General features: G+C 29.7%; 1 protein-coding gene across 1 annotated transcript; it reads left to right on the top strand.

The window, feature by feature from the left end:
- The first annotated feature begins 1,765 nt into the window (after window positions 1-1,765).
- On the top strand, window positions 1,766-22,163 carry LOC145316646 (uncharacterized). The gene is made up of 9 exons (XM_080157319.1): window positions 1,766-1,926; window positions 2,528-2,672; window positions 3,203-3,253; window positions 6,430-6,535; window positions 7,745-7,864; window positions 9,605-9,794; window positions 13,303-13,455; window positions 18,145-18,944; window positions 19,940-22,163. The coding sequence occupies exons 1-9, from the start codon at window positions 1,860-1,862 to the stop codon at window positions 20,102-20,104; spliced, it is 1,797 nt and encodes a 598-aa protein (XP_080013445.1). The 5' UTR covers window positions 1,766-1,859; the 3' UTR covers window positions 20,105-22,163.
- The last annotated feature ends 1,102 nt before the right edge of the window (window positions 22,164-23,265 follow it).

Below are 23,265 nucleotides of genomic sequence, written 5' to 3'. Positions count from 1 at the left end.
AAATTTTCCGCACCTATAAAACGCTTCACTGTAAAGGAAAGTCATATCGGTCAAGCGGTTAGCGTGTGCTTTCAGTACAGAAATAAACACAAATAGAGAGACACACAAATATCCTGTCTGTATTAAATAATGATTTTATTTTAAAGAAATAGTTTAAGGTTAGATTATGATTTAGTAGAAATATGCTGAGGTTGTATAAATTAGGAATACCTATCATCTTAATAAGCATATCTACATTATAGATATTTATACATCTAATTGAGATAGTTGCACCTATTTGCATTTTTAAAATTAATTTAGGTATTTATTTATACTATCAAGAAATTATAATAATTATAAAATTTACTTCGAGGCTGCTATATAACTCGCTTTGTCCAGCTGTAAGTGAGTCTGTACATCCGTCCGTCGCAAATATTATTTCTTTGAATTCTATTTTAATATAAGCTGAAATTTGTGGGGAAGATTCCTATGACCTATAAGCATCAACTATTTTGTCAGGGGAAATGTAATTTTCTTGGCTTCTATTAAAGATATAAAGGTGAACGTTTAAAAGAAGATTCCTATTATTTCTATACATAGCTTTTATTCTGTCCTGTCAGTAATGCTATTAAAATCATTTTATTTTACATGGGAAATGTGATCTAAACGACTACTTCTTAGCTAGATAGCTGAATTAAATTCAAGTTTTTAAAGCATTTTTTCTATAACTCACTTTTTCTGTTTGTAGTTCAATAATATGAGGAGAGTTCATTTCTGTTAGAAAATATAATTTTCTATATGAAATCAGATAATGAAATATCTTAGTAAAATTCCGTTAATATGCATTTACCATATAATTTACTCTGTCAGTCTGTTTGTTAGACTATGCCTGATAATTTGATAAATGTTTTTATATATCTATGCTTCGCTATTTATAGATGACGTCGTCCTTGTATTTATTTTGAACTGAGATGTAATCCTTACCTACTGATGAAAGCTTTCATTATTATTGTAAACCTGTCAACATTATATTGACGGATATAAGCTAAAAAAAGTAAAATATAATTTGTTAACATCTAAAAGACATTCAAGTAAAATTTATTCTGTTTTATTTCGCTTTCTATTCATTTAATGTTATCAAAATTCATGAAATAAATAATTCATGTCGTTGAAAACTGTATCAACATTTTTCAACTTCCTAGTTTATCCTAATTCACATATAACAGTGAAAAAATAACCTAACTTTTCAAAAAGCTTTAATAGAATTAAAATTGAAAATTAGATTTAATGAAGATAAAAAATATATATTTAGTGTTTTTTTCGAACCTCAGGTTTTTTTGTATTGTGCATTGGACCGCTTCAAATGATTTGAAAAATCTTGTAATTGGCTGCAAACAAAATTTTTCCCAAAAACTGGAAATTTTTATTTGTTCTCTGTCTCTCCTGTCAACTTTAAAAAATGTGACGACAAATTATATTTATGTTTTTTTTCTCATGAAAGTAAATTGTTACCAAGCAAAACATTTACTCCTGTTTGTTTTCAGACTCGAGTGCGCTCTGTGTGAGTGTGTGTGTCCTAGTGTTTCTGTATGTGTGGGTGTATTTGTTTGCGAGCTGGTCAGTACAAATATTAAACCCACTGCAGAGAGAGCGACAGAGCACAGGTAAGCAAAAGTCTTGTCTTACATGTATACAAACACACATATTCACACACAGAAACGCACTTTTATCCACAAACAAACACACTTCTACACACACTTTCTCCAGCTCCACCCATTTCGCAGTTTTTCTTCCCTTGGGATTACTCTACACGAACCTCTTTCAGTGTGACCCTTGTTTGTAACCCATTACCTAAAAATTCTTCATTTCAATATAATTGTATGCTGATTTTTTTTCTGGGATATGTGAGAAACAACAAAGTGAATTTAACAAAGTACAATTGTTTTGGTAAAATGTCAATTATTAATGAACGTGAAGCTTTTCTATAATAAGGGACAGTTCGACATGTCGATTTCAAACTTGGCATGATGATTCTTGTAATAAATAGATATAATCTAAAAACAAAGCAACCAAAAAGTCCGCAGGTCCATTTCAAACATGTTGATTTTTAGAATTATTTTTTATGTGATATAATTATTCTATTCAACAGATTTTTGTAATAATGGCTATCAAATAATTATTGGATGCGTTTATTTACATAAAATATTTGTTTAAACTTCAAGATATACTTGAATATTGAATACGTTGCTTCTCTATGTTTGTCAATGTTTGTTTGTTTGTCCAATTTGTAGAGCTTTTCTTTATGGGTGTTTGTCATCCTTATTTATTCTTGTTTGGCTTCTCCTCAGTTTTTTTTTGTATATCATGGTTGAGCTGTACTACTTATTTATCAATGAATCATTATAACCTTATTTCACAATCTCATGTTCTATTTATTTTCTTATCAATAAAATATTAAATTACATTTCTTGTGGAGGTGCCCCTAAATGCTAGGGGCCAAGTCTACAGTTCTAAATAAATGACTATTATACTTAATAATTTTGTTAAGACTGGGTGATGTGGGTGCTACTCCTGGTTGGTCTTCCCTGTGTCCTCGGACTTAATAAACCTCTTCTCTCCGAGGAAACTCTAGCCAGAAGAAAGTTAAACAGATTTATAAAAGATGATCCACAAAACTCCATGTGCTGGGAAAGGTAAACAAACTTTGTTATAGTCCCCTTCATAGCCCAGTGGACCATAAAAACATCACCACCTTAGTCTTACCAGTTTCAATACAGCTTTTCTCTAAACTGCAGATATCCCATACTTGACCTAACCCATTCTAAAAGAAAATAGCAGATATGTTTTTTTGGTATTTTAAACTTTCCATGATTATTGTTTTAATTATTATTTATGATAAAATGAAAATATTTTATAAATAACAATTTTTAGTGAAAATTTGAAGTATGTTAGTAAAGAATTTTAAAAAGTGTTTACATCTTAAGTTCTTTAAACTGTAAACATTTTCAGTAAATTTAAACATGCTATATTTTAATTCAAAATTTTATTCAGCGATTTTTAAATTATATCATTTTAATTATCCTTGTGACTAATTGTAAACAAATAAAAGTAATTTTAGTGGGGGAGGGAGGAGTTTTTGAAAGATGTTGACCTTACCCCCTTACAAATTTATCGAAAACAGTACTTTTGAAACAAGAAATTCTAAAAATTTGTTAAAATTTAGGCATGGAGCAGATGGTTGGATGAGTATTATAGATACACATAATCATTTCAGGTTAGTTTAACATTTTTAATATATTTATGTAATTGACATATAATACAGTTTTCATTTCATAGCCGTTGATGCTGGCTTAAAAGTAGATCTTTATCCTTTTATGAGATGTTATGTATGTTTTTTTTGTCAGCTGTCGAAATCTAATTAACTATGACCCGTTTATTACCAAATATATAATACTAGCGGCTACGCCCTTAGAGGCATCTTGAGTTTTATGTATCGGGTCACTTAATTGCCAAAATTTGTTGTTCAATGTTCATTATGTCACAACATGATTTTTCAGTATGACCCATAACCGGTCTTGATCCACCGGCTATTAATCCGCTTCGAAGCAATATTGGAAACATTTTGTAGTCTTTTAGTAGCTGAGCTACTTTTTAATTAGAGTATATCTGTTTGTCCCATGATATTTTTCTTATTTTCTTTCTCTCCTTTTATTACCACAACTACTCTGTAGATTAGCCGGTACATTCCTTTTCCTTCTTTCTTATTCAAAAATTTCCATGCTGCGCTTCTCATTAAAAAGAAATTTTTTTGATACTTAGAGAGCAAAAAGAAAATTTTAACTTGCATTGTCCTCTCCTTCTTTCTCCTTCCTTCTTTTATTTCCATATTTTTCTCCCTTGCACTTATTGTAAAACCCCATGATTCATTTTTGCAGTTTTTGTACAGAAAATATAGAAACTATTATAATAATTTTAAAGCAAGTTTGAAAAATTCTGTATTTATGAATATTATTTTATTAATATAATAAAATTGACTAATAGTTTATAAAAATAAAAAATAATAGAAAACGTTGTCTGTTTCAGGAATTTTTTTTCTCAATCTTTTGGTCTATCTTTAGACCTTAAATATAACAAATCAAGCTCATTACAATCAACTGAAGGTTATTTCAAATATTTAGTAGCTCCACTACCAGCCAAGAGGGGCCTTGCCCTGACAGGAAGAGCGGGGTGTAGCTCTAAAAAGTTTAAATAAATTCTGGTAATTGCTTTGTAGCAATCTGTGATGTGGTGACCAAAACTTTCTTCTGGACATACAGTCCTACAACCAGTCATATCTTTCTACCATTTCATAATGAGGAAATGTAGTCATAATTTGTGTGTTTATTTTCTTTGAAAAATAAACATTCCTATAAAAGTAAAAGTCAATAAATACAAAAAAAAATATATATCAAACTTTAAATGAGATGAAAAGACAATATAATGTATATGTGTTGTATTGAAAGAAACTTTCCTGTTTGGGCAAAAAAGATAAGTAGGCAATAAAATCTAAATTTGGCAATCTTGTTCTCTTTAATGGGACTTGAGTGTGTCCTGGGAGGGAATTCAGGGATTTACATTTTCTTCTCAATATACAACATACAACAAGGATCCCAACAATCAAAAGTAGCAAAGTATAAAAATTATGGATAGACCAACGGATAAAGTGAGTTATTGAGCATATATTCCGTGCTTAAAATGATTTATATATACCTAGATAGTTTTTAGAAATCACAAAACCTGTTTGTATACAATATGTATCAGTCTTCTGTAATATGTCCGACAGACCACAAACCATTAAATTATATACTGGATGCTCATTGATACAGGGAATCCAATCGTCTATCTTGAATAGAAGCTGATGAATTTACGTTTCCACTAAAGATAATAAATTACAAGGATTATATATTCGTTTCATTAAAAAAACCCATTAATTTCAACTTCCAATGTACTTTGAAAATAAAAGTTTCTTTTTTTGTTGTGATTATACCAACATTTTAACATATAAAGGGTGTTAAAAAAAACAATCGCTCACAATTTGAACCACTATAAGAACTTCAAATCTTGGAGATAGACCCCATAATTTTTAGAGTTTTTTTATGGGGAATGTAAAAATCTTTCTATAGACACCTTAGTCAGATTTCTAACTCAATCTATGCCAATTTGGCCAGCGATATGCGAGATCTTTTTGATGCTTTACTACTTTATTTATGTTGCATATGCTTCACCAACGACTTGCGTACGAGTACAAAAGTATAAAAGTTTTGCTTTTGTAAAGACACTGAAATATTTCACAATACAAAATTTTAAAAAGTTGGAACAATGTACAAAGTAAATTATAAATATTTGAAATAATCCATACCTACTAGGTACTGCATACAGTATAAAGTTTTAGATTTATATTCAATTTTGAAACATTGCATTGTACATACATGGAAAATAAAACAAGGGTAATAAAATGTAATAAAGCTAAATTTATCAAATGGCCTAAATGAAGGCAAAAACCAACACTTAAGCTACTATTGCTCTTGATGCAAAATATTGGATCACTTGCCATTTGATAATTATAGAGATTCTATATTCTTTTTAAATATATTGTACCTAATTGTCAAAATAGCAATATACATTTACAAAATATAAATTAAATCCTAATATGTAAAAATTTACGTTAACAAAGCTTAAAATAAGTCCTCTACGCTTCCTAGATTATACCTTATTTTTCATATTTATAGTTTTATGGTGGGGTTCATTGGTATTTACTTTTTTGTCATCGTCTAAAATTATATTCGTATTTTTAAAATTAACTAAAAGTAAAATGATTGATAATGATTTCTTTATACAGTGTGTTTTTTTTTATGAGAACTTTTTTGAAAGCAATTTACCGCACTTATAGTTATCAGAATTTCATGATTACAGTAAAATGTAAAATTCAAAACTTAGGTGTCAACATCTAAAAATGGTTTTAGCGCATTTTTCCTATGTTCAAATCTTCTACCTTTTGCAAGAATGGCTGCGAAACGCTTCAAAGTTGAGATCTAGAGCTAAAAATTGATACTGATACTATTGGGGACATGTACTAGAATATATCAAAGTTTGCAGGTCATATCTGAATCGGGGAGAGAGTACTGGCCCCCCAAAGTCGACAACTTAAAAACCAATTTTTTTCTTGCATAGGGTAGAAGATTTGAGCATAAGAAAAATGCGCTAAAACCAATTTGATGTTGTCACCTAAGTTTGGAATTTTAGATTTTACTGTTCTTTTTAATTAAAAACTGAAATATTTTTTTAATGTTCTATTAATTGCATTAAAAAACGAAGAAAATAAGCCATTAATCATTAAATTCTGATAACTATAAGTGGGGTAAAATTGCTTTCAAAAAAGTTCTCATAAAAAAACACACTGTTAAACTTTAGGCCTTTCTATGGACCCCCAGTTCCGTTTTTTACCTATCTGGATTGGATGATTAACCATGGAATTCTTTTCTCAACTATATTTGGAATTGGACAGAAGCTGGTTAAGGTAAATATTTTTTTGTTATCCTAACTAACCCAAAGAAATATAACTCGAATAAACTATTTTTAACAGTGTTGCCTTTTAGACAAACTCTTTCTGAACTTAATTTTGGAGGCAAATAGTTTTTGTTCAGATGCCATATTGCAGTTTTGAGGAAATAATTTTATCAATGTGCAAACTATTAAGGACATGCATACAATATTGCTGAGAATGGGTTGGGGTGTAGGATAAAATGGGTCCACCACCCTTTTTGGAGGGGTTAAGGGGTTTTGTGATAGTGGACAAAATAATGCTATATCTCCCGGTCATACGCCGTCATGCGTCAGGTTGGAAGGGTGACGCAAATTTCAGATCCCAGATTTCACGATTTGAAAAAAAAATTTCATAGATTATAGCGAATCAAACAATCTTGCAAGCATTGCTTTTATCTTACAGATAAAAATAGTAAATCAAATTGCGAAAACTGAGATGTGAAATTTGCGTCACCTTTCCAATGTGATGCATGACCGCTACGACCGCGAGACGTCGCATTACTTGGTCCACTATCGGGTTTTGTGTCTTTTGACCATTCATTATTTAATAAAGTGCATCATCATTTTTCAAATATCCTACAAACATCCAAAACATTGATGGTACAACCATAGTCTGAAAATTTAACTGTTCATGTTAATGAATTATGCCAAGTCATTCCAACTAATATAACTAAAAATGTCGCACATACGAAATATCAGTAGTATATACAACGTTTTATTAAGACGTCGTGGTTTAGGGTAAGAAGCGGTTCCCTGCAAAGAATGGATTTATCACAATTTGGTTAATATTTGTAAAATTTATTTTTATACAAGAAAGGAAAATATTATCAAAGATGTTGATCCAATATTATAAAATCATTTCTGCAAATAAACATTATCAAAACAACAAAAAGACAAACACAAACTCTAGAACGCGTTCAGAATTAAAGGTTTTACTCTAAATAAAAAGGGAATTTGTTTTGTTTTTCTTTATTATGGATTTGATTCTAGAACAATTAGAATATCTTTTAGATTTGTTTAATAGAAAAGAAGTAAAATTTTGATAACTATTTAAGTAGCACAGATATCCATGGGTTCTAGGGTAGGAGGGAAAAGAGTGACCCCCTTTTTTCAAAGCTGTTATTAAATATTTTTCAAATATCTAATTACATTTTGTAAATATATGTATAATTTTGATATTTAGGCAAATCCTACAGATCCTGAATGTTGTTATTACCTGCACTGCCCTAACTTGAACTATACAGTTGTTCCTAACCCAGAAAATGATCGTCTCAATGCTCTCGAGTTTACTCAACATTATCAGGTATATTTTCAAAATACATAGAGAAATGTATAAACTTTGCTTCTTCAACTCTGTACTAGCTGTTCCTGTATTTGTGTATGTCAGTTCCGTTGCTTTTTAAATGTCAATAAATGTCATCTTGATGTTTATGGTTTTAATCCAACAAGAATAGATGAAACAGGATTAAGTGAACTTAAACGTTCTTGTTGGACATTTCAAAATAAAGACATAATTTTTTTAGTTAAAAAAAAACAGTTACCTACTTTTATCCTGTTGTTTTGTACTATGTGTTGAGTTAAATAGATTTTCCTAGTAATATCTGATTGTGCCAAGTTTATAGAGAAACCCTGAGAAAACCATGTAGAATATTAAGAAATAAAGTTTGCTTGGTTAATAATGGAATAGTTACAAAATAACAAATCAAATATCTACTCAAATCCAAATATGAACATTTTGGAATTTCAAAATCGCCCCATAAGAGAAATTTGTATCTATAGCATTATCTGGCTTATTGATGGTTACAAATTTGTCATCAATATCACAATAACAATCAAAACAGCGTTATAAGGCAAATTTAATCTTTAAAATCATTTTATTTCAATTCTTAGTCTGTAAACAAGATTTTTAAAATCTTTTATTTCTAATTATTCTCATTAGATTAGAAATTCAGATAATTTTTATTTTGCAAGAAATCAATTTTGCCTCTAAAAAATTAGTTTACAATTTGGTGTACTCAAATGCAACGGAGGAAAATCTAAAAATACATAAAAGGATTTTTTACACAATAGTGATTAAGGGGGAGGGGAAAATTTTATCCCTAATAACCTCTCCTCTCAGTCCAAAGATAAAGCCTATACACCAGGTTTACGCAAATGTGTCAGAACTCCCCCCCCCCCCTTATTTTCATAAAGTATTATAGTTCTTATTTTCACAAAGAACCTTTATTTCTTAGCATTTATACTAGTGTATAGTGAAACATGTATCCCACATTTATTCTTTAGGCATCACAATATTCTTATCCTGCCAAAAATATTCTTTACATTGTTTCCTCATGAAGTTAACTTTATTATTGGCTACGAGTTGATTTATGTTCTTTATATACTCTTATCATCTGTACCAGTATATCAAAGAATTTACAAATAAGCTACTCTTAGTTTTCTGGTCTGTGTGTCTGTCTGGCAGTTCAACTCTCTTAAATTAAATTCTTTACTTAAGCAATTAAAATCCATTAGTTCAACATGTCATGCATGATATTTCTATGTTCTTACCACGTACTGTATTGAGAAATTGAATCTCTTTTTCACCTAGAATAGATAAGACTTGTGGTTCAGAAATGTTGACAAATAATTATTATTTTGATGACCCCTGACACTGCTTTTATGTTTTATTTTGAAGAAAAGGATTTTTTTGTTATATTACACCCAGAAAAAAAATATTTCATGAATTACAAATAAAAAAATAATTGTCGTATTAATTTATCAATAGACAGTAGATGGTAGAAATAAAATTTGATATATCACCTTATCTTTAAACAAAATACCAACAATTTTTAAAATCACTTGTTTGTGTTTTCCCTGAAATTGCCTAGCGACCACCTACGTCCCTTTTCCATTTATTTTCATACCCTACCATTTACATTGTACAAAAAAACTTTCTACTTTAAAATGGGGCATAAATTGCTGTTCTTTTTATTAAATTATGTTAGCTTATCATTTTTGCTCTAAAATCGTCGATTTTATTAAAATATTATTTATATTTTAGGGTAATGAAACTCTAGAAGAGAAGATCCATCTGACTCTTTCTATGACATTTCCCAACCTTCAGCAGCCACAGAGAATTGTTAGCAACTTTAATAATCTGGAGAACTCATTCCCAGAGGCTTTCACCTGGGCGGGAGAAATCAATGTATTTAAGCATGCTCTGGCCAGCAATGGATTTTTTGAACAGGAAATTATAGAAATATTACTATTTTTATCCTATCTATCAAAGTCTCAGGGTAATGAAGATGAAACAATAAAATAAAATAAATAGTGTCCAAAAAAAATGACGTCTTAAATTACAAATAACTAATGGTAAATTGTATACTGGTCATTTGCATTGTATGACGTCATTTTTTTTATTGTTTCAATGAAGATTAAAAAAATATGTGTAATTACAGATATCAATACCCTTGACATTTAATATGGCATGTTCGTTCAATAGAGCAATTAAGGGGAAAAAAGATTACCATAATGTTAGCTGGGCTGATACAAAGGTTAAGACAAGCGCAAAGTTGGATGGAAAATCAATATTCTACAAATATCGAATTCTCTATAAATTGTCATGTCAAGGTTCTCCTTAAACAGATTAATCTATTTATTCTTCAAAATATGTTCCTATCCACATCATTTTTTTATTTTTTTTAGACAGAATAACACAAATACAAAAGATAAGAAATACTTAACCCCAAAATCACCGTTAACCGTGTTATATATTTCATAAAAAAATTTCATTTGGAGTAACTTATAAAAAGGAAGTAAAGTTTTAAGTATATCTTAAAAAGTTGAAAACTTTATTTTGTTGTTATACACAAAACATTTATTTGGATTTAAATAGGCTCAATTTTAAGCCAAACTAATCTTCACTTCTACAAAATATGTTTTCTTTCCAATTCTTGTATTATTTCTATACTAGGCTTTCTAACGATATTCTAAAATTATCTTTTATACTTTTATATTCTAAAATTACTGAAAAGAAAGAGTAAGAGAGAAAATAATGATATAATGCATATTTATAAAAGTTAAGAAGAATGGGAGAGAGATAAGAAGACAATAAATGTTTATCTGGTTGATTAAGTCCATAATATTGTCTCTTTATTGTTTCAGCCACTCTATACAATTATAGAAAACATTTTACAATCTCTTAACAATGAAAGGAAACAGTTTTTTTTGTAATCTTCCTTTATTTTATTGGTATCTTTAAAACTATTAATTCTCATATAAATATTTTTCTAAACCTATTTTATTTCCTGTATTGCTAAACTTAAGATGTACGACTGAAAAGATTTTGAACAATAATTAGACAACTAATTAAATACATTTAGCAAATTAAAATTCCCTCTTTTGTAACATAATTAAGTGCATGAAAGTAGGTTTTCAGGTTAAAGCTAAATTTTAAATTATTGTTGATCTTTTTGCATTAGCTACCTATATTTGATACAAAATAATTATCTTTAACAGATTTTAAGATGTGCTTTTATATTTTTTGCGCTGAATTACAGCTTACACCGACAATGAAATTAATTCGGGAAAAATCACGCAACTAATACGTGTTTTTCGGCTTTCGTTGGGGGGCAACAAATCGTAAAATTGACGACCTCTCCTTTCACCCCCCCCCCCCCCCCAATATTATTTTAGATTTTTTTTCGCTTGTTGGTTATACCTTATTCCTGGCTGAATGTACTCTTTCATTCGTCATATATATAGCACCATCTATTAGTTTAATTAAATAAAATATAAACTTTCATGTTAGTTTGATAAATCATATTTAATTTTAGTGTTACATTATAATTACTTTTTTTAAAATATCAATGCTAGCCGATACGCCATTAGTTTTAACTAAAAAAAAGAACCTTGCAGTTCCAGTAGTTTGTGAGATCATATGGGACACACAGACAAAAAAATTTAAATTTTATTAAAAGATAAAAATTTTTAACTTTCATGATTTTTTCAAAATGTATAAAATAATATTTTTAACATTTACACAACCTCCCCCACACAGAAATCACTTGAATCAGAATTTGAATATTTTTCTATTTGAATGGATAGCTCCACATCACTTGGCTTTATTACAATTTTCAGTTTCACATTAGTGACTTAGTTAAACAGGAGACTCTTAATAAACTTTTATTAATTATGCTTCATTTAAATTGTTAAGGCATACGAGATGAGTTTTAAAATTACTTTTAATGAAATCTTAAAATTTTAATTGCCTTAAGACTTAACAATAACTTTAATAGTAGTATAAAATAAAAGTAGACAGAAAAATAAACTTTATAAAAATGTATATAACTTTTTAGTATATTTTACACCAGAAGTTATTTGCATAAAGAATTTGCACACTTTACATTTGCATAAATTTAGTTTTCTATGTGAGATACTTGTATTCTTATTCTGTAAATGTGTAGGCACTACAAAACATAAATATATTCATGTAGATAATTATACATATCATACAATATATATATATATATGTTTATACAGAATGTTTCCAGATAACTAGAAGGGAGACCTTGTATAAATTCACATTATTTTTTAAAATAAATACCATCATGGACCATTTTAAGTTATAAGTATTTTAACGTGCTAAAAGAGTTTCTTTTGCATATTTTTCTGTAATGATTCCGAGTCCTTTCAGAAAGTTAAAAAAATATATGTCTGATGTATTTTAAACAATGACTTAGATTATCCTCCTCCATAATCCTTCAGGTTATCTAAAAAAAAACGAAATGGCTTTTTTCAAAAATATTTTTATCAAGTTGGAAATGATAAGGAGGGTATAACTTTGAAGGCTCCTACTGGAGAAACATACTAACCATCAAATGAGTACTATTTTTGCAACCTCATTGGACGACAAAATTTGACGTCATAATATCCACGTATTGAATATCTTTTGCTCAAACGACTGACCGCAATTGTATTACAAAGCCAGAGAAAATGCGCGCAATATCGAACTTTTGTGCAGGGTTACGTGTGAATTATTGAGTTATTGCTATTATATTTGCTGGTTCCACTAGTTTAGACGCTAGCAGTCTCAAAAGTTATAAAAAAAATCCTTCCTTCATATATCAGACTTGATCCAAAAATTATTTCTGTTTTTCCATGTTATCCTGTTATGCAGTAGTACCACAATATACATTATACACTCTTCTATTGTGTAAAAAGTCTCACATTCAGCAGTTTTTTTTAGATATGTAGAGAGAAGCTAAGATTATGGCAAGTAACATTTGAAGCTTCAAATAAAGTGTTCTTTAGTGCAGATACTCTTTTCATAGGATATTTAAATAATTTTCCCATTTCAGTTCTGCTAAATTTTGTAACAAATAACACAGTACAACAAGTCATTGCTTTTATATTAAATTTATAAAAATTATATACGTATATAGATAAAGGGAAAATCCTTTTTTAAAAATAAAAACACTCATAAAAGCTTAGCTTAGCTAATAAAACAGCCGTACAAACGAAATTAACATTCACGGTCCTTTTTAATGTTGAAGAAACGGAATATTATTTAGATATGGAACAAATTTTTGACGGAAAAAATGCTATAAAGAGATGATGCTTCATAGCATATTTCAATTTTAGGACTATAGAGATGCTTCGATTAAAATATTTTGCCTTAATCATAATAATATGATAATATTTATATAATTTGAATGTTTATTTTTTACATTTATTTATTTCTGTAACATAATCAGGAAAGGGTGACAGTGAGTAGAATTGAGAAAGGAGAATATGACGGTCTTTTTGGAGTCTTGTCAGACAAGAGTTGGCCAACAACTCTGCATTGTGATCTGGGTTGTGACAATTATGATAAAGTTCCAGTCAACGAGGATCCTACTAATCGTATTTCAGGTTAAATTTTTATCAATTTGGTTAATTACGTAATGTTATAATTTTCTCTCAGTTTAAATATCATTATTAGAATCTAAACCCATTGCAGTTCTGAGGACTATATAGTTTTAGAAGAGAAGCTCCTCTATAATGTGATCATGTCTGTAAACATTTTAGAACTTATTTTTTTCGAAATGGCGCAAATTTATATTTTCAGACCTAGTATTGGCAGTCTAATTAATTTTCAAATCATAAAACTATAATTCCCAATAAAAATATGGTCAAGGCTGACATAGTATTGACATAAAGATATCACATTATGTAACCACTAAAACTAGTTATGATTATAAAGTTTGGTTAGCCTAAAATAATGAAAAATCTGTGAATTTTATGACGTGTAGTCATTAATATCCATTAATATGTTAATACAGTTTTATTTATAAATTATTTGATGAAATGTAAAAACAGTTGTAAAAGCACTTTATCAGGAAGAACAGTGACTTTGAAACTTTAAAAAAATAAATTAAATTCTTAAATGTAATCATTTCTTTACCTTAAAGTGTCTAGCGAGTACAGAACCCCTTCCATTTTTTGAAATAAATTGAAATTCTTCGGAGACTTTCCCTACGGTGCCCTTGCCCTTCTAGACTAACACCAAACTTAATCTGATCTAAATTAAAAAACAAGCACACAAAAAAATAGACACCTTGGAAACTGTCCCAATTTTGTATAACTTTTGCGGAACATGTTCCAGTTACGTCATATACGTTTCGGGAAAGAGAAAGGGAAGGGGGAAAGAAAAAAAGGGAAGGGGGGAAGAAAAAAGAGATGGGAGAAAAGGGGCACAGTGAGCCCAGGAATCCAATTTTGTGGAAAAAATTAATAACTTCCTTATTTTTCAACCAAATCAAACAATTTTTTTTAATTAAAAGGTTTTTATAGTATCTTTTACAGAATTAACAAGATTATCCCTTCCTCCCTCTCTAGATGATTGGGGGGTCAAAATATCACCCCCAAAAATTGGTTTTTGGTCGATTTTGACCCAGGCCACTTTGAATGGCTATCACGGCCAAAAAGTGATTGTGCAAAATAGCAAAGATGGGCAATGGCCCAGTGTGTCAGGTGACATGTGTCCCAGGCCTGTCAGCCAAGCAGTCTGGCTGCACTGGCATGCCAAAAATCCTCAAAAACTTCAATTTTTGACAATTTTTGCGACCTTTAACTGCGGCTGTCGGCCAAATGACCGGTCAGACCACCTATTCCGCACACCCGCCAATCCGGCTTGGAATGACCTACAAAAAAGTGGTAATACACGTGGCTGCGCCACAAACACACGCCTCCCTGTGTGCAAAAAACACAACAAAAAATTGTCATTTTTTTGGTGTGCTAACTTTGCCGCCAATTAAAGGACGGAAGGCGGCCGGCAATTATCTCTGACTTCTTCTGAGTGCAGTTAGAGCCGGCCATTGTGGTTCCAAAGACACCTTTAGATTTCTGGTAGCCCCTCCAGGAGGCCCTCAGGGTCCAATACACAAGGGCATAGTAAAATTTTATTTTGAGGTGCTCTAACTTTTCCACCACTGGTGGGAAAATTTTATGCCATGATTTTTCAGAAAGGCATTTTGCCAGATTTTTACCCTGTAAAAGGATTTTTCTCTATAATGAAATCCGGCAACAAATTATATAAGGATTATACACTAAAAATAGCTTAAAACGACCTTTACAAAAATATCTATAGAGGTTAAGCAACTAAGTGAAAGTTGATAAGACCAATGGGATCCTCTTATATATTGCCTAATTAATGCTAGAACTTCATCCTAAAAATTTTCACCTCGTTGCTAAAAAGATCAAGGTATTTGAATCAGAGCTTAAAAAAATATTCAACGTGCTTTTTTTGCATTTTCACCAACTTTCTTTAATATGAATTCAAGAGGTTTTTTTTATACAAAAATATTTAGTTTCTTGTTATCCAGCGTTAGATAATTGCACAACCTTTCTAAAATGTTATTACATTACGTCCTAAGTTAATATTTAATTAAATGGCAAGTAAAACAAAAAAAAAATTTAAAATATTTTTTTTGGGAGATTTTTGTATCTAAATTTCGTGAATTCCAGGGTAACAACTTAAGAAGGCCATAAAAACTTTAATTTTTTAAATTTTTCATTAATTTAAAATGGCAAACCTCCTCTAATATGATGAATTTTAACATGGACTTTTAAAATAATTGATTTTCTAAAGTTCGATTTTGGGCATAAATAATTTTTTCCACAAAGTTGGATTCCTGGGCTCACTGTGAGGGGGTTTCCCCATCTCTTTTGAAGAGATTTTCTTCCCCCCTTCCCTTTCTCTTTCCCGAAACGTATATGACGTAACTGGAACATGTTCCGCAAAAGTTATACAAAATTGGGACAGTTTCCATGGTGTCAAAAAAATATTTCTAATTTATTTAAAAATAAGGGGATGGAGAAGTTTCTGTGAATGACTATAATAATTCCCCCCGAAACTTCGATAATATTACTTGGAAGTTAAATAAATGTTTTTTTTTATAAAATTATGATACGATTATAAGAAAAAATGGGATGTGTTGTTTAAAGCTAGTGAATATGCACAACTTTATGCAGCTGGAGCTCATACAAATGCATTCCAGGAATATGTAACATAAATCTGAGGCAGGATAACTCAAATCCATTTGCAAATTACACTTGAGGAATAATGTGGACTTACAAACCATTAAATAAAGGACTTGGCTTCACAACATTCATTCTTATATAGTAGTCAGGTCAATAGTTTAAAATATTAATTAAAAATATTACTCAAGACTAAAGTCTAACCAAGTAATTAAGCTATTTTTTTAAAGGAAGAAAATCCGTCAAAAATTTGGATATAATACCTATTATAGCATAGTCATCTTGATAAAATATTTCATGTCTTTTTGTTAATTAAAACAAAAGTTGACAGATAGAAAATTAAAACATCGCAAAAAAATTTTATTAAAAGAATTGAGATGTAAAAATTATGACTAATGAGTAAGGCTATTGTGCTGTGCATATCTCTCATACAGAATATAACTGCACCACCCAGTACTTGTTACAACAATTAACAATTTTTATTAGATTTCACTTTATGTTTAATACTAATAGGCTGTTTTCGTCAAACTAAACTAAACTAAAAAAAACCAATTATTTAATGTGTTTGATTTATGATTTTATACTTTGACTTTCATATTTAATTATTCTATTTGAGTGACTTTTATTTGGATTTATTTGTTTATAACTTAGAATGTAATGCTTCGGACAACAAAAAGAAAGATAAGTTATGAGTATGTTCTTGGGCCCCATGAGTTAAAAAGAACATCAAATTATTATTGTTTTCTACGAAAATATTACATTATGCTTTTATTTGATTTTAGAAGTATGAAAAGCAGGGTACATAATTATGATTATCCTTAAATAAACATAAATTCACATTTTATTCTTGCCAAAAATATTCTTTGTCAGTTCTCGGATTCTTTGCTTGGAATTCCAGAATTCTATTTCCGTTTTGAGCCAAGGTTTGCCCTTTCCACATTGTGTTGTGTGCCTACATTTTCATATCTTGATGAAAAGCTTCCGGGAGCCAACTATTTACTCTGAGAAACCTTGCAGAAGAGACAGATATATTATATGGATACAAGGAAACTTCTTTCCTTTCATATCAGCACATTTCTTTTTATATACAGTGTGATTTTCAAAAAAGTTGTTTTATTTATGGGCTTGTGCCTTTATAAAATAGCATAAAACAAAGTTAAATATACATTTTCACACCAGAAAACAAACAAATAAGTTTTATATAATTTAATTTTGAAAATCTGTTAACTTTTTAGGTAAAATAAAAATTTTATATCCCTTTTGATAATGATATAATAGTATAAACCCAATATTGGGAAAGAAAATGGTTTTTCAGATTTAAAGACTTTTTTAGGACCTCACTGTAAATCAGGGATTTCTTTTCAGCTTTACAGAAATACATATTCTACTTGTACTTTATTAAAATAATTATGTAACTATACACACACATCATTAATTATTAGACTAAAATAGTCCTTCAGACAATAAAATACTATTTTTGTATAAATAGCAAAATTATTAAAAGAGAAATACAATTATGTTAATTTAAGGAAACCGATGGATTGAATTAAAAAAAATATAATAACAAATAGTTAGATGGGAGGGGTAAAATCGTAAATTCCCTTCTACTAAGAAATATCTCAAAATCTTAAGGACGTAGGCTATTACTAACAGAATTAGCAACAGTTTGACTTCAACAAAGCGATCGATACATCCTTTTCAATGAAAACATGAGATATGGGTAAATTTCAATGCGTTGAAAATTGTTCACCTACGGGTTTCAAAATATTTTACCACAATTTGAATTGAAACCTAAACAAACTAGGGCAATTGAAATGTTGTTAAAAATACAGCGGCAATATTTTTTACATTGCTTAATATATGAAAATAAAAAACATTTCTACTGGAGACATCATTCAAGTGATGAATTCAAGGATTTAAGTGAAGAAAGTTTAAATTGGCCAGATTAAGTTCTTGTTAACAATTAATTAAGTTAGGAAATTAAGGTGCAAAGAATAAATAATTATACAATATTGTGTGCTGTGTACAAATTACATTATTTGGTACTTGACAGATAAACATTAATATTTTTTTATATTTTAGGTTGTCACGTGCCTGCAGAGGAAGTTCGTCTTGCTAAGATTCAACATCAATGGTGGAAAGATACTTTGGGACCTTTCTATTATTCTTTCTTTGATAAAACCAACAACCCCAGGCCAACATTTAGCAAAGTGCAGCATCTGAAGGTGTGGGATGCAATCCTGACCAAGTATCCAGATATGATTGTTGTCTGGGCTCATCTTGGTGGCCTCTCCAAGGAGCTCAGGGATCTTCACCCTCATATTCACACTCATATTCTCAGGGTCATGTTCCAGAAATATCCTAACCTAAACATTGATCTGTCCTGGGATGTCCTGGCCAAGCAGAATCTGATGAACCACAAGCCTGATGCCAACATTGATGATCTCAGTCATGAAAACCATGTTGACTTCAATGAAGATACAGAGTTTCTATTTAACAGCTCAGATGTTGAGGCCTTAAGAAAGGAGTTACATGAGACTTGGGAGATTCATGAGGATCTGGTTCAAAGATCTGGAACAATCACTGGACCATCGTATTCTATGGCCGTGTATCTAGAACTTTTCCACGAATTTTCAGATAGATTTGTCACTGGTACAGATTTTGTCGCCTCTTTTGGCCAGAAAGAGGATTTCCCCGGCACCAAGAATGGAAATGGATGTGTAAAGGATATTCCTAACCATGCTAGACAACTTACAGACACAAGCTCAATTAATATGTTCCTGAATGATGATGTCTTTAAGAAGATTGTTCTTGGTGAAAACTTTTTCCGCATTATAGGACAGGCTGATATTTTCTCTGCTCCCCCGGTCTGTGGCGATTCGGTAAATACATTTTAATTTATATTTCTATCTTTGAAGTAACACTCAAGTTATTGTTAATAAGCTGCATCCTTTAAATTGTTCTAGGCTAACCTAAAAGTTGTGATTTCCTAAGTCCTACATATTCATATATCTATGAAAGGCTAGAGCGACTCAAAGTCCTATGCTAACATAGCAAATTTTAACAGATTTTGACTCAAATCACCCTAACTTATTTCAAAAATTAATATCAAGAAGTTTAACTCGTGACACAAATCTATATTATTACAATCTTTTATAACCATAGTTTCTTTTATTTTAACTGCTTTGTTAGATATATTTCAAATTAAAACCCAGCTCTTGATTCAAATATTATCCTTGTACTTTTACTAATTCTATTTCTCTATATTAAACAACTTAGATGCAAATTTGTTTATTTTTAGAGTAATTTAACTTTGCTCTCATTTCAAGAAAAGATTAATAAAAAGAGAAATATGAAACTAAATAAATAATTATTCGAATTCAAAACAAGAAGAATCTGCACATTACATGAATCAAGGATGACAACATTAATGAAAGTGAAGTAAAAACTTATACAACAATTGGGTATTGATATTGAAAAACAATATACATAGCATTTCGAAATAATGTAATGACGTTTTTAGATTTGATTATAGAGATACTTTGCTATTAATATGGACCTTAATCACCATTTAAAACATCTAGTTGATAGGAAAACTACATCACGTTAAATATTAATGTAAAACTGGACCTAGGAACTTAAAAAAAATAGTATAGTGGTGCTGGGTTTTGCTTTCAAAATAATACCTAACTGTTTCTGAAATCATAGTGAAAGTTTTTAAATAAGACTATAATTGTTAACTTGCATGAATTAACGATCACAGATATTCTTGACGAAATGACGAATGGAAAGACTTTTTAAAAAGTTTCGATTTAAAATACATAAATTATAAACCAATTAATCAATCAGACCAATATAGAATTTTAAATATTTTTAGATGATGCCATTGGAGGTTATTATTGGTGTGAGTGTCGGTGTTGGTGTTCTTCTCATCCTTGTTGCTGCGCTCCTCCTTGTCCTCTACTGTGTCAAGAACAAAGATGGGGGCGGAGTCAACTTCACCAGAGTCGTCGGAGATAACAACGCCACGACCAATGTGTAATAAGTGTGGTTAAAAAAATACACCTTTTAAGATAATAATGTCTACATATTAAGACATGAACACATTGATTAGGTGATGTTGCGTGGACTAATTGTGCCACAACATTAAATTATTCTGCTCATTATATTTAGGATTTAGGTGTAAACAAAGTGAAACTTGCCAACTCTTTACTCTCTTTTAGAAAAATTTTACTATGTAGGTTTAGTAGTGTAATAATAACACTATCTTGTGAAGTTTACAATTGTTCAAAACCATTTTTTGTTGAAATAGAGTTATTAAAAAACCGGTTTTAGCACAATGTGTTAAAATTTTAAATATTATCTCTTTTAGCAATGAAAATCGGTGAAATTTAAACTAATGGTCGACCTTACATAATACAAATTTATTTGAATACCTGGGCGCCATGGTAGACATATCAGTATTATCTGCCTTAAGTTTTAAATCATGTTTAAATTTCATCAAATATATTTAATTAAAAGTTGCTTTTTCTATCTTTAGTTTAAAACTTAGAAAAGCTTTTGGTCTTTAAGTAAAATGAGAATAGTTAAAAAAATAATAATCTGACGAAAAGAGTTATGTTATTTTAACAAAAATTTTTAATGATATTAAAGGCACAAAATCAAACTAGATTTGGACCAAATTTATTTTTGACTCTGTTATTGATTTAATACACTTTTTAGTTGTTATTGTTTTATTGTTGTCATTTGTGTAAATATTTATTCCCCTTTCTGACGGTAATATAAAAACAATTAAATTTGCTAACCTTTTAGATGTAAAAACTTTAAATAAAAATGAAGTATGTTGACTCTAAATCCTATCTTTAATCTATGGCTTTCAAGATATGCTTTCATGTGTTCTCAAGTAATATTCTTGTCTTGCCCTGTGCTGCACAAACTTAATATCAACATAAATATCATTTCAAACATAATTAACTATAAATTAAGTAAAATCATCGTACAATTGATAAAATGTTTATTCACCAGCTTTTTGAATATAATTCTAATTTTTGAGGATAAATTTGAATGAAGATTAATTTTGTATGAAATGATATAAAATAATTTCAGTATTTAATTACTTGCTTTATATTCTGTAGTTGTTGTTATTATCAATTTTTTTATTAGATCATATATTTTTCCTTAGCACAAGTATTGTAACTATTCCCATCCTATTTAGATATTATATTAATTGTCAACTTATGGCTTTCATAAGCAACGCCTTAGAAACAACCCAATATGTGAGTTTTTGACTGATCAGTCTTTATCAATGGAAGTTTTTAATGGAGTTTTCTTAAAACCAATGGAATACCTTTTTTAGAATTAGAAATTTTACAATCAAATTTATAGAAATTAAAATATGATTTCATAAACCCATGTTTATATTTAAATGAGATCTCTTGTATTCTATGGTATTTTAAAAAGAAGGGCATTTTTCAAACTTTTTGAACATTTACAAACCCAAGAAATTAAATTTAAATTAAAAATTTTGATATTTTCTTTAAAACATCAAATTTTCCGTATGTTTATGGTATTAAATTCCTGAAAGATCGGTTTGTTATTTTGGAAATAGGTTTAAATATTATTTGAAACATCGATTTTTCTACACCTTACTGGTGGCTGAAGTGCGGCTGCTGAGTGTTAGAAATTGATAGGTCGAAAATTGTCCTTCTTTAGATATTATAGTTTATAGATTATTAATAAAAAGTATTACCCAATTTATTGCATATAAAAAAATTTAAAAATGAAGCTAAAACTAGCCAATTCACACATAGTTTAATTATTTGTTATCATTAACTTTGAATTGCATATTTGTTATTAAAATCAAATTCTCATCCCAAATTATATAAAAATTTTATTCAACGCTTTCTCTCTTAGCTAATAACTTTATCAACTTCCAATTAAATGTAAAAGAAAGTATAAATTGTGTATCTTTTATGCTCTTGTTCTCAACTTGTGTTAAAATTAAAATAATATTTATATCTGTGTTCAATAATTATTGTGTTCTACTTATAAAAACAATTCTGAACGCTAATTCTAAAATAAAAGTTATACAAACCCTCTAATTTGAACCCATTACAATTATTTAAATACATTATTTTATCTATCTCTTCTATTGAAAGTAGACCAAATAACATATTTGTATTGCTATCATAGGTCAGGTAGCCTCGGATAGGTGATAGAGCACGATTTACACCACGAGATCTTATTTTGGTGTATAACAGATCTTACTTGATGTTGTTTATAATTAAATGGTCAAACGCCCTTAATACAACCCACATTTTGATAGCACGACCTAACTGTGCATGGTAATGATTTACGCCTGTTTTAGGCCAAGGTATTCTCCCTACTCTAACTATTTTTCCGAGCACCTGACATAGCAGCAGTAGGAACCATTTTTACACCGCTGTATTGGGCCGCGAGTCGAACCTATCACCGTCCCTGTAACGAAGGAATGTGCTAGGTGTTACGCCACAGTCTGACAGGGTATGCCAGATGTGGTAAATGATGATGATCATGGGGTAGGATCATGTGGCCTACACGTCGATTTTCCTGGATCTATAAACAATATGACCTACTGATATGCTAGCCATTAGTTAGCTAGTATTTTTTTTCTCAGAAAAATCAGTTTTATAAAATAAGAATAATTTAAATGATCAAGCTTATAAAAAATCAAAAAAATGAAATTTAAAACGATTATTGCTTTACAGAAGAACACAAAGACCCACAGATTAGCCCCTCCACTAAAATCAGATTTAACGTTTTATGTAGCAAAAGCTTATAATATTCTACATCAATTTGATACGACAACGGTATTACAATTCCCAGTGATAGTTTAAGTGGTTTGTTTTTGGAGAATTCTGAATGTCGTATTACTTAGACCAAAATATAAAAGAGCTTCTTAAAACACCATTACAACTTTAATATATACAAGGTAATATGAATAGCAGTTGATAAATACTGTCACACTGTTTAATAAAAAATAATTGACTTGATAAATATCGATAACAACATCCATAAGTAGCGAAGCTTTTCTATATTAAAAGCGAAGCTTTTCTATAATTAGGGTCGGTCCGTCCGAGATAGATAGCTTTTATTCGTTAATTTAGGAATGTTAGAATTGTCCTATCGATTTCAAACTTTGCATGATGATTCCTGTAGTAGTTA

This window comes from Acartia tonsa, chromosome 4 (genome assembly GCF_053477335.1).
Source record: "Acartia tonsa isolate MP-2025a chromosome 4, ASM5347733v1, whole genome shotgun sequence".
NCBI classification, from domain to species: Eukaryota; Metazoa; Arthropoda; class Copepoda; order Calanoida; family Acartiidae; genus Acartia; species Acartia tonsa.
The sequence above is the reverse complement of the archived record's forward strand: the minus strand, read 5'-3'. Positions and strand labels throughout refer to the sequence as shown.

Coding starts and splice junctions, on each gene's coding strand:
- LOC145316646 (XM_080157319.1), top strand. CDS start 1,860: ATGCTGATTTTTTTTCTGGGATATGTGAGAAACAACAAAGTGAATTTA. Junction 3,254..6,429: donor GATACACATAATCATTTCAG/GTTAGTTTAACA, acceptor GTTAAACTTTAG/GCCTTTCTATGGACCCCCAG. Junction 6,536..7,744: donor TTGGACAGAAGCTGGTTAAG/GTAAATATTTTT, acceptor TTTGATATTTAG/GCAAATCCTACAGATCCTGA.